The 15974-nt window shown below is 46.0% G+C and overlaps 2 protein-coding genes across 2 annotated transcripts in view; one reads left to right on the top strand and one right to left on the bottom strand.

Moving 5' to 3' along the window:
- The first annotated feature begins 239 nt into the window (after nucleotides 1-239).
- Nucleotides 240-5996, top strand: TMED1 (transmembrane p24 trafficking protein 1). The gene is made up of 4 exons (XM_044282826.1): nucleotides 240-450; nucleotides 1859-1956; nucleotides 2982-3165; nucleotides 4127-5996. Exons 1-4 carry the CDS (start codon nucleotides 289-291, stop codon nucleotides 4343-4345), a joined length of 663 nt encoding a protein of 220 aa, XP_044138761.1. The 5' UTR covers nucleotides 240-288; the 3' UTR covers nucleotides 4346-5996.
- A 7999-nt stretch (nucleotides 5997-13995) lies between these two features.
- Nucleotides 13996-15974, bottom strand: part of DNM2 (dynamin 2) — a 71337-nt gene continuing 69358 nt past the window's right edge. Inside the window, exon 22 of the mRNA XM_044278823.1 lies at nucleotides 13996-14919. Within this exon, the coding sequence (XP_044134758.1) occupies nucleotides 14877-14919 (43 nt within the window). The 3' untranslated portion in view covers nucleotides 13996-14876. The remainder of the gene's footprint in view (nucleotides 14920-15974) is intronic.

Here is a 15974-nt window from a genome sequence, read left to right as displayed (position 1 = left end):
CCCCCGGCCCCGGGAGCAGAGGTCGCTCGGCAGCAGACGTGGACACACCGCTGTCTCCGCCACCAATCTCATTGGTACAGGTCAGCTTCTTGCCCTTACATGGACCATCAACCGATGGGCGGGGATTACCTTCGCCGTCCAATAAGAGAGCGCCATCTCTTGAGCCGTCTTCTCGCGGGCCAATGGGGAGTGAGCGCGAGGTGACTGACGGATGTCGAGACCAATGAGAGGCGGAGCTGTGTGTGCGGAAGCCGCCTCAGAAGTGGGAGCCGAATCTTAGCCGAGCTTATGGCTTCGGTACGCGGCCTGTTGCTTGTGCTGCTGCCCCTGGTCTCCGCGGGGCTGAGCCAGCCTCAGGACTCGGAGCTGACCTTCCTGCTGCCGGCCGGGAGGCAGGAGTGCTTCTACCAGACGGCGCTGTACAATGTCAGCATGGAGGTGGAGTACCAGGTAATGGCATAGGTGTGTGGATGATGGGTGTAGTAGTAGTGCAGTATGGTGGATACTATATAGCTGTCATTTGGGTACACCTGGTACTATCAGATATATGGGGACCAGCCAGAGAATACATGGCAGACACTGGGGGTACGCGGCAGTAACATGGCATATACTGGGGGGTACACGGCAGTAACATGGCATATACTGGGGGTACACAGGAAGCACACAGCAGTAAAATGTAACACCAGGGGTACGCGGCAGTAACATGGCATACACCGGGGGGCACACGGCAGTAACATGGCATACACCGGGGGGGCACACGGCAGTAACATGGCATACACCGGGGGGGCACACGGCAGTAACATGGCATACACCGGGGGGGCACACGGCAGTAACATGGCATACACCGGGGGGGGCACACGGCAGTAACATGGCATACATCGGGGGGGGGGCACACTGACGCTGCCCTCTATACAGATTGAGACCCGATGGGTGCATGGCGTTAACCTGGCATGAATATAGGGCTGACCTGGTGAGTACACAGGGACCACCCCACAGGCGGGTACATGGGCACCAAACACAGACTCCAGTGGGACAGGCATATTCAGTCACTGAAGGGGCACCGCCTGCTCCCTGCCCAAAAAAGGCATGGCTGCCATCTTCCTTCTAGTCAGGACCCTGTGTCCCCACAGCTCACATTATTGTATGTAGCAGACGTGGACATGCATCACTTATACTGAGGCTCATTCACACCGCCGTATCCGTTTTGCAAATTGCAGATCCACAAAACACGGATACCGGCCATGTGGCTTCTGCATTTTGCTGAACGGAACGGCCAGTCCTATGATGCAAATGCCTATCTTTATCCGCGGACAGGTATAGGACACGCTCTATCTTTTTTGCAGGGCAGCGGAATGGAAGTACGAATGTGGACAGTACACAGAGCGCCATTTGTGTCTTTTGTGGCCCATTGAAATTAATGGGTCGGCATCCGACCCGCAAAATTGCTGAAGGGATGCGGACACAAATATACGGTCTGAATGAGCCCTTTAATCCTGCGTTCCATCCTGTATTATACTCCAGAGCTGTACTCACTATTCTGCTGGTGGAGTCACTATGTACATACATTACTTATCCTGTACTGATCCTGCGTTCCATCCTGTATTATACTCCAGAGCTGCACTCCCTATTCTGCTGGTGGAGTCACTATGTACATACATTACATTACTTATCCTGTACTGATCCTGAGTTATATCCTGTATTATACTCCAGAGCTGCACTCACTATTCTGTTGGTAGACTTGCTATGTACATACATTACATTACTTATCCTGTACGGATCCTGAGTTACATCCTGTATTATACTCCAGAGCTGTAATCTCCCTGTATTCTCCGCTCTGATGTAATCACTTTCTCACCAGGTGATTGGAGGAGCTGGACTGGATGTGGATTTCTCGGTCACCACCCCATCCGGGATCCTTCTTATTATGGAGAGGAGGAGATCCGATGGTGTCCACACGTAAGTGAACTACTGTTGACCTCTGGCTAGGTTAAAGGGGTTATGCAAAGTTTGAAGTTAACCCTGTCCTAGCGCTTGGACCCCCACCAAACTAAGAACAGGGGGGGGTCCCATTCCTCTGTGGCAGGTCGGGCATGCACCCTGCTTCTCCATTCATTCTCTATGGGACCATCAGCAGGATTATCTCTATTAAATCAGACACGCTGCATGGTGGGGTTGATCCTGCTGATAAAATTACACCTGCGCTGTGAAAATCGGTTGTAGTATCACAGAGGGAAAACATTCAATTTATGCAAATGAGGGCTTCAGTGCACCATGGGGTGGAGCCTAGCCTCTCAGCTTTCCAATGCTGGTCACGCCCCCTCAGTCCACTGAAGCCGTTATTTTTTTTTTTTTTTACTGGGAACACTGCAACCAATTTTCACAAGACGGGTATCATTTTACTCAGCAGGATCTACCCCCTCAGGTCGTATGTCCGGTTTCATAGGGTTGACCCTGCCGATGGGTGCAGTGTGGGTGGTTACCGATTGCAGGTATTATACCATAAGAAAGATACACCTTCTCCTACAAAATTTATCGATGGGTGGGGGGGGATTGTCCATGTCTGGGGGGGCCTTTCGGCCTGATTCCCACCCCCCACCCTGTCATCAGGTCTGTGGAGGGAAGCAGTGACTACCCACATGGGGAACACGTCCCCACTGCGGCCAAATATTGACCAGTGGCACCGAAGGAGCAGGCATGTGTGCTTCGCTCTGTAGAACCGGCGTCGTGGGTGGGTCAGGCCAAACCTGGGCAACGAGGCCACGTCCTTAAGGGTTTAATATGACTGGTGGTTCAAGGGGGTCTTTAGGGTCATGAAAGACCCAGTAAACGGGTTGAAATCCTGATTCCAATTATATATTTATTGCATTCTTATATTTTTGGTGTAGACTAGTTATGTGTTTTTTTTTTTTTTTTTTTTTCTGTCCTGTAGTTTTATAGCTTTTTTTTTTTTTTTTTTTTTTTTTTGCTTTTGTGTTGCACAGGGTGGAGCCCACAGAGGCCGGGGATTACATGATCTGCTTTGATAACTCCTTCAGCACCATCTCGGAGAAGCTGGTGTTCTTCGAGCTGATCTTTGACGGCCAGCAGGTGGAGGACGAGCCGGACAGCTGGGCGGATATAGTGGAGCCGGATGAGCTTTTGGATATAAAGATAGAAGACATTAAGGTAAAGCTAAAAATAAATCCTCACGTCGGGGGAACACCTCAACAAGCCGAGAAGAAAATGGGGACACATTAATAAAAATAAAGGCCAAGAATATTTAACCCCTTCCTGACATGGTCATTTTCCAGTTTTTGTGTTTTTAGTTTTTGTACTCCTGGCCTTCCCAGAGCCATAACTTTTTTATTTTTCCATTCACATAGCCGTATGAGGGCTTATTTTTTATTTATTTTTTTGGCAGGACAAGTTGTACTTTTTATTGGATCCATTTAATATTCCATAGGATGTAGAGGGAAGTTGGAAGAAAATTCCAAATGGGGTGGAATTGGAATAAAAATTAAATTCCGCCACAGTTTTATGGGTTAAGTTTTTACGGTGTTCCCTATGCAGTACGATTACAAAGATACCTTATTTGTAAAGTTTTTCTTGTGTTTTAATACTGAAAAAAATTCTGACCGCCAAAACTTTTTTATTGTTACGTCTATGGAGATGTGTGAGGGCTAATTTTTTGCAGGGCGAACTGTAGTTTTTATCGATACCATTTTGGGGTGTGTGACTTTTTGATCAGTTTTTATAAAAAAAATTTGGGGGTAGGTGAAGCGATGAAAAAACAGAAAATTGGCCATATTGATTTGATTTAGATTTTTTTTTTCATTACGCCATTATTTTTTTAATATTTTGATAATACTGGTGTTTCTGGATGTGCTGACGCCTATGTTTTTTGTTTTTTTTATTGTTTATTAACCCCGAATTTCTGCTGTATGAAACTATTACAGCAGATGTGATGCTGTGAACAATTTGATTACCCCCCCATCGTCAGTCCCAGCAATAGTTATCACTGACTGGGGCTGAAGAAGCAATAGGTCCATTAGTAGTGTCTTTATTTTTGTTCATGAACCATTTCCGAGACCCCCCCCCCCCCCCCCCCCATCCTTGTAGACCTCATTGTCTTCTCTTCTCTTGATAGGAATCCATAGAGAGTATGAAGTCCAGGCTGGAGAGGAGTATGCAAATGCAGACTGTCCTCAGAGCCTTTGAAGCAAGAGACCGCAACCTGCAAGAGAGCAACCTGGGCCGGGTGAATTTCTGGTCAGCCGTCAACCTTGGGGTGCTGGTCGTTGTGGCCTTCCTCCAGGTTTACATGTTAAAGAGCCTCTTTGATGATAAGCGTAAGATTCGGACGTAGTACGAGGAGATTCTCTACCTTCAGCCCAGTCACTTAAGATCTTATAGAGTCTTCCACCAAGGACCACAAACCGGCAAATATTCAGACCCACACAACGGCAACTCTACAAAATTACTAAAAAAAAATGTTTAAGAAGCATAAGGACATCCAGGATGGCAGTAATGGCCTTGAGTGGTGCAGTAAAATCTTAGCCTGGAAGCTCTCCTTTACAAAGTCTTCTCATTTCATCACTGTGATAACTTCAACCAGAACAAACCTTACAAGATGAACCGCACAACCAAAAAGTAGCTTCAGGAGGACCATTGACCAGATGTCCCCAACCCCACCTTTCCCATAGTGTAGGGATGAGCCATTGCTTTGTAGTCATCTGATCTGGTAGATGCACCTCTCCTCATTTAGTCAGACATAACTTGATCCATAACAATGAGATATCTTGATTGACACCCTATTTCAGCCTTTTAGTAGTCATCCCCCTATATTTAATGCATATGGGTACCACTCTAGGATCCCTGCAAACATGTCAGGATTGTCTTTCTATTCACAGTATGTGATTTTTATGGCAGCTGTGAATAAGGTAGCTCTTTCTTCCCCTCTCCTAGCAGGAAGTCCCAGCACCATCTCAAACCACCAAAGGCTGTATCTGGCTAAACCCTTGTTTCTTTCTCTCTCTCTTTTTTTTTTTTTTTTTTTTTTTTAAATCTCTGAAGTCATCCTCTGCATTGGCCATGTCCGCCCTGAAGAGTCTACTGCGTGCCGACGTTTTTACATACAGCGATGCTGTGGTCTTAATTGACGAGGGGTGGGGCTTCTAAAAACCTATGCAAAAAAGAAATACTCATCTCTGCACTCTAGAGTGAATGGTATTGGCTTGCTGTCCTCAAATTAAGCACAGGCCTTTATATAATTGGACATTGGCATGATGTGAAGAGTGGGCAGTGGGAAAGTTACAGATCCAAAGCAGCACAAAGTGTTTCAGGAGAGTCCCTGGTACAGAATAAGGTACAGTAAAGAGCTAAAAAGAAAACCAGCAATAATAAAACAAGGCTTTGCGATCCTGCTCACCATATCTGCAGATCTCAAAGTAGTCAACTGTACCGCACCAGCCGCCAACTTCAGTCCTCAGGATGTGAAATTGCTCCCCCGGTGGGGATTCTAGCAGTACTGCAGATAAATCTCAGCAGTGTGGTCCACCTGCATCAGCCTCGGGCTCCACCCCGGGTGCGAGTACAGGACTGCTGCCGCGATGAGAGTGATCTTTTTATAAAAACTGTGACGTTCTCAACTTATTACATTTTGTTTTATGCAACCTTTTATTTTATGTTCCTATCGTCATAGTCATAATTTGTCTTTAATGGAATTTTTTTGGGGGGGAGGGGCAACTTTTTACTGGTTGGTTATCTCCCTTTTTATATTACCATAAACCACATTGCTGCTATGAAGAAATTTTGTATTTTTATAGTGATTCCTCAGTGCCTCGACCCCCAGTTATTTTTTGAATGTGGGTTTTGATAAGCAATGGAACTTATTGTGTTATGTGAAGAGAAGACACGAGCCGCGGGAAATGCTACAGATTTAGTATTCATTATATTTGTTTTTGTGTGTATATCTGGCCAGAGTAACAGGAATTAAAAGAAAATTACCAAAACATTCAGAGGGAATTGTTCTCGTCATTTACAAAATTGTGTGACGTCACCAGCTTTCCCCAGATGCCCCTGCCATGTGTCTAGATATCGCTCTCCTCATTGTGACACCACCAGCCATCTCAGACAATTGTATGAGATGACCAGTCCATCATAGATGACCTTGTCTGCGTGTGTGACATCACCTGTCCTCTCCAGATAACTCTGCCTCCTCATTGTGACATCACCTGTCCTCTCCAGATAGCTTTGCCTCATCATTGTGACATTGGTGCCCCCCAAAATGACCCTGTGACATCACTAGTACTCCCCAGATGGCTCTACCTCCTCATTGTGACATCACCAGTCCTTTGCAGATAACCCTGTCTCCTAATTGTGACATTGGTGCTCGCCAAAATGACCCTGCCTCCTTAGTGTGACATCACCAGCCCTCTCCAGAATAACCCTGTGTCTTCATTGTGACATCACCAGCCCCCTCCAGAATAACCCTGTCTCTTCATTGTGACATCACCAGCCCTCTCCAGAATAACCCTGCCTCTTCACTGTGACATCACCAGCCCCCTCTCCAGAATAACCCTGCGTCTTCATTGTGACATCACCAGCCCTCCCCAGAATAACCCTGTGTCACTACCAGAGCTTTGAGACGTTCTCACAGCTCTGTTTCCACACCCCTGTGATGAGGTCACTACTAGAGCTTGGAGGAGTTCTCTTCCCTGTTTCTCCGCCTCTGTGATGAGGTCTTTACTTTCGGTTTCCTTCCTCCTGTGTTTGATTTCGCTGCCTTTAAATCACCCCTCCTCCTTTGTAGAGGTGCGGATTATACTCTTCATTTTGAGCTGTATCTCTCGCTTGAGTATCTTCACCTGTGTGACTTCTCTTCACTGGATCTGTGTTCTGCTGATGCAAGTACTTCGGATATCGTCTGCTGACTTTGGATCTGTCTTCACTGCGGCTGCAGCACCTCAGTTAAGTGTTCAGACATTGTGTGTTTCTGTGTCACTTGCTGACTGGATCCGAGGCGACCCCGGTTCCGTCCATATACTGAGCAGGGCACCGGTGGCCGTGCCCCTTCCACTATTGTAGGGGTTTCAGCGGTCTTCAGCCTCAGGTACGCGGGCATGTCTCGATCCACCATTTGGATCCGGACATGGGCATAGCAGCTTAGGGAGAGCTTTTAGGGTCTGGCAGGGGGTCACCCTTTATCCTCCCTAGTTTGGGTCCGGTCAGTTGCTATTCTCTGTGTACGCTCTTGTTGCTCACTTACAGCCGTGACACCCTGCCTCTTCACTGTGACATCACCAGCCCTCCCCAGAATAACCCTGCCTCTTCACTGTGACATCACCAGCCCTCCCCAGAATAACCCTGCCTCTTCAGTGTGACATCACCAGCCCTCCCCAGAATAACCCTGCCTCCTCATTGTGACATCACCAGCCCTCTCCAGAATAACCCCGCCTCTTCATTGTGACCTCACCAGCCCTCTCCAGAATAACCCCGCCTCTTCATTGTGACATCACCAGCCCTCCCCAGAATAACTCCGCCTCTTCATTGTGACATCACCAGCCCTCCCCAGAATAACCCCGCCTCTTCATTGTGACATCACCAGCCCTCTCCAGAATAACCCTGCCTCTTCATTGTGACATCACCAGCCCTCTCCAGAATAACCCTGCCTCCTCAATGTGGTATCACTGTTCTTCTTGCCTCCCTCATCATTGTGTGACATCACCAATCCTCATTTAACCCTCTCTTTTTTGATCACTGCACACTGTCAGTGGTCTACAATCTTTCCTTTGGTCATGAGTGTGAAGGAGGTGTATCTTGGCTCATGCAGCACAACAGAACTCACACAATCATTCATCAACTCTATGGCCTCCTTCACACGAGCGATATGGATTGGCTCCGGATGCGTTCAGTGAAACTCGCACCATTTTGCAAGCAAGTTCAGTCAGTTTTGTCTCCTATTGCATTCAGTTGTACCGTTTTTCCCGTGCGGGTGAAATGCGTTGATGCGTTTTTCACACGCGTGATAAAAAAAACTGAAGGTTTACAAACAACATCTCTTAGCAACCATCAATAAAAAACACATTGCATCCGCATTTCCGGATGCAATGTGTTTTTCACTGAAGCCCCGTTCACTTCTATGGGGCTGCGTGAAAAACACAAAATATAGAACATGCTGCGTTTTTCACGCAAAGCAGAACTAATGTGGGAAAAAAACGCTCATGTACACAGACCCATTGCATTCACATCATGCATTGCACCCGCGTGGAAAACGCGCTCGTGTGAAAGGGGCCTATAGCTAATAGTTTTCTTTCACGGAGGGTCACCCCTTTAAAACCGTAGTGGGGTCCATGAACTGGTAGTCCTCAAAATGGAGGATAACTGCGGAAGGCATTGGGCACCTGATCAAACTGATTATCGTCCCACTGGTTCTTTTGATCGGTTACAACATATGTGAAGGATGTCGTCAAGAAAAGCAAAAGGTACCTTTACCCCCCCCCCCAGCTCAGGGAGTTCTGGTAGGTGACAGTTGACGATTTAAACTGAGCACGTGCGACCTCAATGAGGTGGATAAAAAAATAAGTTAAAGAACAAACAGCAGGTGGTGCTACAGAGATACATTTTATTGAATAGCTCACTGGCTATGCTAAATTGTTAATTATAAGCAATTACAAAAGTATTTAAATCCAGGTACTAGTTTAAAAAAAGTATTTTTTATTTTTTATGGTACAACCCCTTTAATGAGGTTGTGAAAGAATTGGGGGGGGAAGCAGAGTTTTGACAAACTCCCCCTCTTGGCCTGACCTGTAAAGGGAAGCTTACTTGCTTCCTGGCTCATTCTCCTCCAGGCCTGCGATGCTTCGCTGGGCTCCCTAGCTGTAAACATCTGGTTTGACATCACCGCAGCCAATCGCTCACCGCAACGGTGACCAGATCCCTTTAAGTCATGACAGTCGCAGCGAGTGATTGGCTGTGGGTGATGTGAAACACGGATTTTGACATTAAAGAAGCCCAGCAGCGCATCACAGGCCAGGAGGAGATGGAGCGGGGACCAAGCGCCGTGAAGTTACCTAAGTAAGCTTCCCTTTACAGGTCCGGCCTGGGTGGGGGGTTTGCCAAAACCCCTCTATTCTTGCACAACCCCTTTAACCTGTTACGGACACAGGGCGTACAGGTACGCCCTGATGTCCTGGTACTTAAGGACACAGGGCGTACCTGTACGCCCTGTGTATTTCCGATCACCGCCGCGCGGCGGGTGGTGATCGGAACAAGGTGCCTGCTCAAATCATTGACCACAGGGGGGTCCTGTGACCCCCCCCCCCCCCTCCCCCGTGTCAGCAATCGCAGCAAACCGCAGGTCAATTCAGACCTGTGGTTTGCTGCATTTCTAGGTTATTCGTGTCTCTGGTGATCCAATAACCCAGAATAGGACGGTGATCGGTGGTGTTATAATACACGACCAATCATCGTCCTGAGAGGTGGTGGTCACGCCACCTCTCAGGATCGCTTCTGATTGGTCGGCTGGGCACGTGGGCGGGTTTCATCAGGCACAAATCTGTGTTTTTTGGTGAGGTAGGGAGAGGTAGATTAGGCAGGGATAGTGAGGGAGAGTTGGGGGGGGAAAAAAAAAAAGTTTTTTTTAGTGGGTTGTAGCACCGGAACTGGTGTCTGGGGTCTACAGTACTCAGCTGTGTGACCCTAGACCCCCCAGGGGTCCTGCAACTTGCCTCGCCCCCCCCCTGACTCTTAGCGTCCGGCCACTGTTAGTGCATTGCCCACCCCACCGCTGATCAGAGTGTTTATATCTTTTTTACACTTTTTGGGATTTTCAATATATATATTTTTTTGTGTAAGGCAAAGTCCGTGAACACCCGTCCCCCACACACACGCACGCTGAATAAAGTTTTCCACGCACACTCCCTTATGGCCCACCGGATGTTCTTAGCCAAGGAGGCATACTCTGAGAGCCCGAGTGAGGACGAGGATGACCCCACTTTCCTTTTGTCATCCGCGTCCTCCTCATTATCTAGCGATAATGAGCCCCTAAGGCGGCGGAGACCACCATGCTAGGGACCCTGTGGCCCACACTAGTACGAGCCGCTCTGGGGCTCAGACCAGTTTTCCGGCCCACCAGATAAGTCCACCTGAGCCCCCTACCGGTGAACTTGTCTGGTATACCCCAGAGCGTTTTGAGCCCGTGATTCCTGATTTTGTAGGCCAACCAGGAATCCAGATTCCCACAGTGGGCTTCACTGAATATGACTATTTTAGTCTTTTTTTCAGTGACCACTTTGTGAATCTGATGCTGGTGGAAACGAACGTGTTTGCCCAACAGTTCATTGCTCAACACCCGGGCTCCTTTTTGGCTAGGGCCGGTGGCTGGACTCCGGTCAGTGCAGCCAAGATGAGGACGTTTTGGGGCCTCGTGCTGCACATGGGCCTAGTCAAAAAGAACAGTGTCAGACATTACTTGAGTAGGGACGTCCTCTACCAGACCCCACTTTACAGTACGGCCATGACACGTACCCGGTTTGAGGCCATCCGGAAATGCCTGCATTATGCAGATAATGCAGCATGTCCCCTCCAAGGTGATCCTGCCTATGACCGCCTGTACAAAATCAGGCCGGTCATCGATCACTTTGAGGCCAAATTTTTGGAGGCCTATGTACCTGGCAGGGAGGTCGCGGTTGATGAGTCTCATTGCTTTCAAGCGGAGACTCCTTTTCCGCCAGTATGTTAACTCTAAGCGGACGAGGTATGGCGTGAAGCTGTACAAACCTTATGAGAGTACCTCAGGGTACACTTACAAGTTTCGTGTGTACGAGGGGGAGATTCCCGTATTCAACCCCCAGAATGTCCCCCCACTCTGGGTGTTAGCAGGAAACTTGTGTGGGACCTTATGCACCCACTGCTAGATAATGGTTACCACTTGTACGTGGATAACTTTTATACTAGTATCCCCTTGTTCAAGTCCCTTGCCGCCAGATCTACGTCCGCTTGTGGGACCGTGCGGAAAAATCAACATGGCCTCCCTACCCACCCCCTCCAGGTACCTATCCCCAGGGGTGAGACCCGTGCCCTTACCAGTGAAAACCTGTTGCTGGTCAGATATAAGGACAAGAGGGATGTCCTTGTACTTTTCACAATTCACGGTAACGGCATCACCCCTGTCCCTGTGCGAGGTACCGCAGAAATGGTCCTCAAGCCAGATTGTATCGTCGACTACAATCGGTATATGGGAGGAGTTGATCTCAATGATCAAGTCCTCAAGCCATATAATGTCATGCGCAAAACCTGGGCATGGTACAAAAAAGTTGCGGTCTACTTGGTGCAGGTTGCCTTGTACAACTCTTTTGTGCTGTCCCGGAGCGCTGGCAGCACAGAGCATTCCTCCAGTTCTATGAGGCAGTCCTCAAGGCCCTGATTTTTTCTGACCGGGAAAAAGCAGGCCGGAGTACCTCCGGAACAGGAGGCGCCTGGATTGTCCCTGGCCTACACTTTCTATGGTCCCTCATACTGGAAAGAAGGGACGGACCCAAAAAAGGTGCAGAGTGTGTCACAGGAGGGGGATACGGAAGGACACCACCACTCAGTGTGACACGTGCCTCTGCATTATTGGTTGCTTCAGGGAGTACCACACTTCCGTTGAGTACTAAATTTATAATCCCCTTCCCGCATTTTAATTCCATTTAGCCACTGACAATCGAAAAAAAAAAAAACTATGGTTCTCAGACTTGACAAAAATATTATTTCGTAAAACTAAAATAAAGAAAAAAATATTAGGTATCACCGCGTCCATAATAATCTGCTCTATAAAAATACCCCATGACCTAACCCCTCAGATAAATATGGTCAAAAAAATACAATAAAAAAAGTGCCAAAACAGCTATTTTTTGGCAAATTTTCCATTTTAAACCATTTTTTCAAGTAACAAAGCAAGGTATAAAAGCCAAACAAAACTTAATATTTATTACCCTGATTCTGCAGTTTACAGAAACACCTCATATGTGGTTGTAAACTGCTGTATGACCAAACGGCAGGGCGCAGAAGGAAAGGAACGCCGTATGGTTTCTGGAAGGCAGATTTTGATGGCCTTTTTGTTTGGCATCATTCCCATTTGAAGAACCCCTGATCCACCCCTAGAGTAGAAACTCCATAAAAGTGACCCCATCTAAGAAACTACACCCCTTTAAGGTATTCAAAACTGATATTACAAACTTTATTAACCATTTAGGCAAATGGAGATGAAATTTCAGAATTTCTATTTTTGGTAACCTTGGCTCACAAAAATGTAGTATAGAGCAACCAAAAATAATATGTACCCTAAAAATAGTCCCAACAAAACCTTATCCCGTAGCTTCCAAAATGGGGTCACTTTTATGGAGTTTCTACTCTAGGGGTGCATCAGGGGGGCTTCAAATGGGACATGGTGTAAATAAACCAGTCCAGCTAAATCTGCCTTCCAAAAACCACACGGCGCACCTTTCCCTCTACGCCCTGCCGTGTGCCCGTACAGTAGTTTGGGGTGTACAGTAGGCCACATATGGGGTGTTTCTGCCAACTACAGAATCCGTGCAATACATATTGAGTTTTGTTTGGCTGTTAACCCTTGCTTTGTTACTGGAAAAAATGGATTAAAAATGGAAAATTTGCCCAAAAAATAAAAATAAAATCGAAATTCAGAAATGTTATCTCCATTTGCCATTAACTCTTGTGGAACACCTAAAGGGTTAACGACGTTTGTAAAATCAGTTTGAATACCTTGAGGGGTGTAGTTTCTAGAATGGGGTCATTTTTGGGTGGTTTCTATTATGTAAGCCTTACAAAGTGACTTCAGACCTGAACTGGTCCTAGAAAGTTGGTTTTTTTTAAAATTTCTGAAAAATTTCAAGATTTGCTTCTAAACTTCTAAGCCTTGTAACGTCCTCAAAAAATAAAACGTCATTCACAAAATGAGCCAAACAAAGTAGACATATGGGGAATGTAAAGTAATAACTATTTTAAGAGGTATTGCTATGTATTTTAGAAGTAAAGAAATTGAAATTCGGAAATTTGCTAATTTTTCTAAATTTTTGGTAAATTTGGTATTTGTTTTATAAAAAAAATAATAATAATTTTGACTCCATTTTACCAGTGTCATGAAGTACAATATGTGACGAAAAAACAATCTCAGAATGGCCTGGATAAGTAAAAGAGTTTTAAAGTTATTCACACATAAAGTGACACTGGTCAGATTTGCAAAAAATGGCCTGGTCCTGAAGGTGAAATATGGCCGTGTCCTTAAGGGGTTAAACGGGTTGTGAAAGAATGGGGGGGGGGAGTTTTTGCAAACTCCCCCACTTGGCCTGACCTGTAAAGGGAAGCTTACTTACTTGCTTCCTGGCTCATTCCCCACCAGGCCTGCAATGCTCCGCTGGGCTCCCTAGCTGTAAACATCTGGTTTGACATCACCGCAGCGGTGACCAGATCCCTTTACGTCATGACAGTCGCAGCGAGTGATTGGCTGTGGGTGATGTGAAACCCGGATTTTGACATCAAGGGAGCCCAGCAGCGCATCGCAGGCCAGCAGGAGACAGAGCGGGGAGCAAGCAAGTGCTGGGAAGCAGGTAAGTAAGCTTCCCTTTACAGGTGTGGCCTGGTTGGGGGGTTTGCCAAAACCCCTCTATTCTTGCACAACCCCTTTAAGGAATGTTTTCTAAAATCAAATAATGCCCAATAATATAAGATGGTCTGAGTTGGCCATATAAGTTATCATCAAGCTTTCACTTATCGAGAGTATTGGGGTCACATAACTCCTCGCTGACCAATTCTTACCATCTGCATTCCACTTACAAGCCAATAGCTTATTGTATAAGAGCCACATTTTCCAAGGGTTTCCCAGAAGTGGACCCTCCCATACTGAGAACTGATGGCAAATATGGTAAATAGAATTAGTAAAAACTTGATGGAAAAGCATGACTTGAAGACTTCTATTTAGTGACAGTTTCTAGCTCCTTATAAGACATAATACCGATAGATGGTGGGTAAAAGATTTTATTAAGAAGAGACTCTCTAATTTAACCATCTTATACATTATACAGAATTTGTTAGTTTGTACAAGCATCTTCTCCCCAGGATTCTCATAATATAATCTTAACTACAATATAGATCCAGTGGTCTCCAACCTGTGGATCTCTAGCTGTTCCAAAACTACCAGCGTGGAAGTTGTAGTACTTCAACAGCTGGAGACCCGCGGGTTGAAGACCACCAATATAGACATTGGTTCTTGATGGATTTCCTGGTCGAGGAAATTCAGGCTGCTCTTGATATCCATTGTTCGGAAATTAGAATAACCACCAATCCCCAGTTTTCTGAGCCAAAATAGACACTAGTGCCAAGTACTGCATCATAAAAACAATCTCCCAGTATATATGGTGTATGCTGACTCATTTTACAAATCCCACCCCAATGTAGACTGCACCACAAAGGCAGCCTTGGGTAATGTCTCCATTTTGAGATCCCCAAAAATACAGTGTACACCTGAAGGAAGCAAACCTACAGTCATAAGTAGACACCACCAAGCCTCCATACTAGGTGGGCTTCTGGAAATGATGGCATCACATACCAGTTTCTTATATACCTGGGCGACCAAAGAAGTATTTGGTCATATAGGTAAAAGTGGAAAGAAATGGACAGAGTGGAGGGTCACATATGACGGCCATACTGGTCTAGCCCCTTGACTTGGACAATGTTGACGTTTCATGGAACCTCAGGTGTTGGTCCAAAAAAGTTCATGCATTCCTTGAGTAGACCGAGATGGTCTCCTGTAAATCCATTTGTGGACACTGGAAGGCTAATAAAGCAGACAAGGCAAATCCATAGAGGAGACCCGATGTATCCCTTACAGGAGGATGTTGTCACCAAAACTGATTCTTGGCTGGAGCTGTCGGAGGTGGTCTTCTGCATAGAAACAAAAATGTAGACTCAATAATGGTATATCTAGAATAAACCATGAGGCATGTAACCAAAGCAAATTCATTTCTTATAGGAAACATAGGAATATTAGATCCACCCCAGAGGAGAGAAATGTTTTAATGGGTTTGCATCTTTTTGTATTATAATTTTACAATTATTGAAGACTTGGGTGACAGGGAATGGGCAATGGTTATTGTGGCTTGTTTTCACTAATAGGCCTGACATTTCTGGATAGTATACTATGGGTTCAAGAGACTATAGTATGTTGCATGTGTGAAATGTTGCACACCTGATCAGGAGTAGCAGCTCAGTTCATTCCATATTTTATACTGATGAACCATCCTTTCTCCTCCCCCAAACATAGATCACCTTAAAACCTGCTGTATGGCTGTGTGAAATCAGCATAATTTATTATTTTCAACCAAAACCAGGACTGGATCCCATAATCAGTGGTGTTATAAAAAGGGTTACAACTTAGGCTGTTAGGCAAATAATTAGGTGTCAACTGCAGCAATGACCCTGAGGGGCAAAACACTAGATAATGCTACACCTCTAAAAATACACTTGGGGGTCCACTTTTGTAAACTTTGATAACAAGTAACTATCAGTTACATGTCCACCAATGCTCACACTAAGACTCCGCCCCTGAGGAACTTGCTAAAGGGAGAGTAGCTAATAAAAATGATTTATAGTAATTTGAATACTTCAACAAGGAACAAGTTCTGACAAAAAATTGTCAATCTTCATGGCAGTGGTATTTCCTAATGTCTCGGCCACAGCAGCACAAACTGTTCAGGAATGGCTTGAGGAACACGGCATGAATGTTCACAGTGATGACTTCTCAATCACATCTATGGGTTTTTCTGTAAAAACAAGTCTGAACCATAGAGGCCACACCTCACAACTTACAGGACTTAAAGGATCTGCTGCCAACATCTTGGTGTCAGATACAACAGGACACCATCAGAGGTCTTGCAGAGTTCATGCCTTGATGGGTCAGAGCTGTTTTGGTGGCACAAGGGTGAACTACACAGCATTAG

This window comes from Bufo gargarizans, chromosome 2 (genome assembly GCF_014858855.1).
Source record: "Bufo gargarizans isolate SCDJY-AF-19 chromosome 2, ASM1485885v1, whole genome shotgun sequence".
NCBI classification, from domain to species: Eukaryota; Metazoa; Chordata; class Amphibia; order Anura; family Bufonidae; genus Bufo; species Bufo gargarizans.
Note: the sequence above shows the minus strand (reverse complement) of the source record. Positions and strands in the feature narration are given on the sequence as shown.

Bases quoted from the DNA above. Each gene is read 5' to 3' on its own strand.
- TMED1 (XM_044282826.1), top strand. From the start codon at position 289: ATGGCTTCGGTACGCGGCCTGTTGCTTGTGCTGCTGCCCCTGGTCTCC. The intron at 451-1,858 runs GTAATGGCATAG...CTTTCTCACCAG, and splicing joins GCATGGAGGTGGAGTACCAG to GTGATTGGAGGAGCTGGACT. The intron at 3,166-4,126 runs GTAAAGCTAAAA...TTCTCTTGATAG, and splicing joins TAAAGATAGAAGACATTAAG to GAATCCATAGAGAGTATGAA.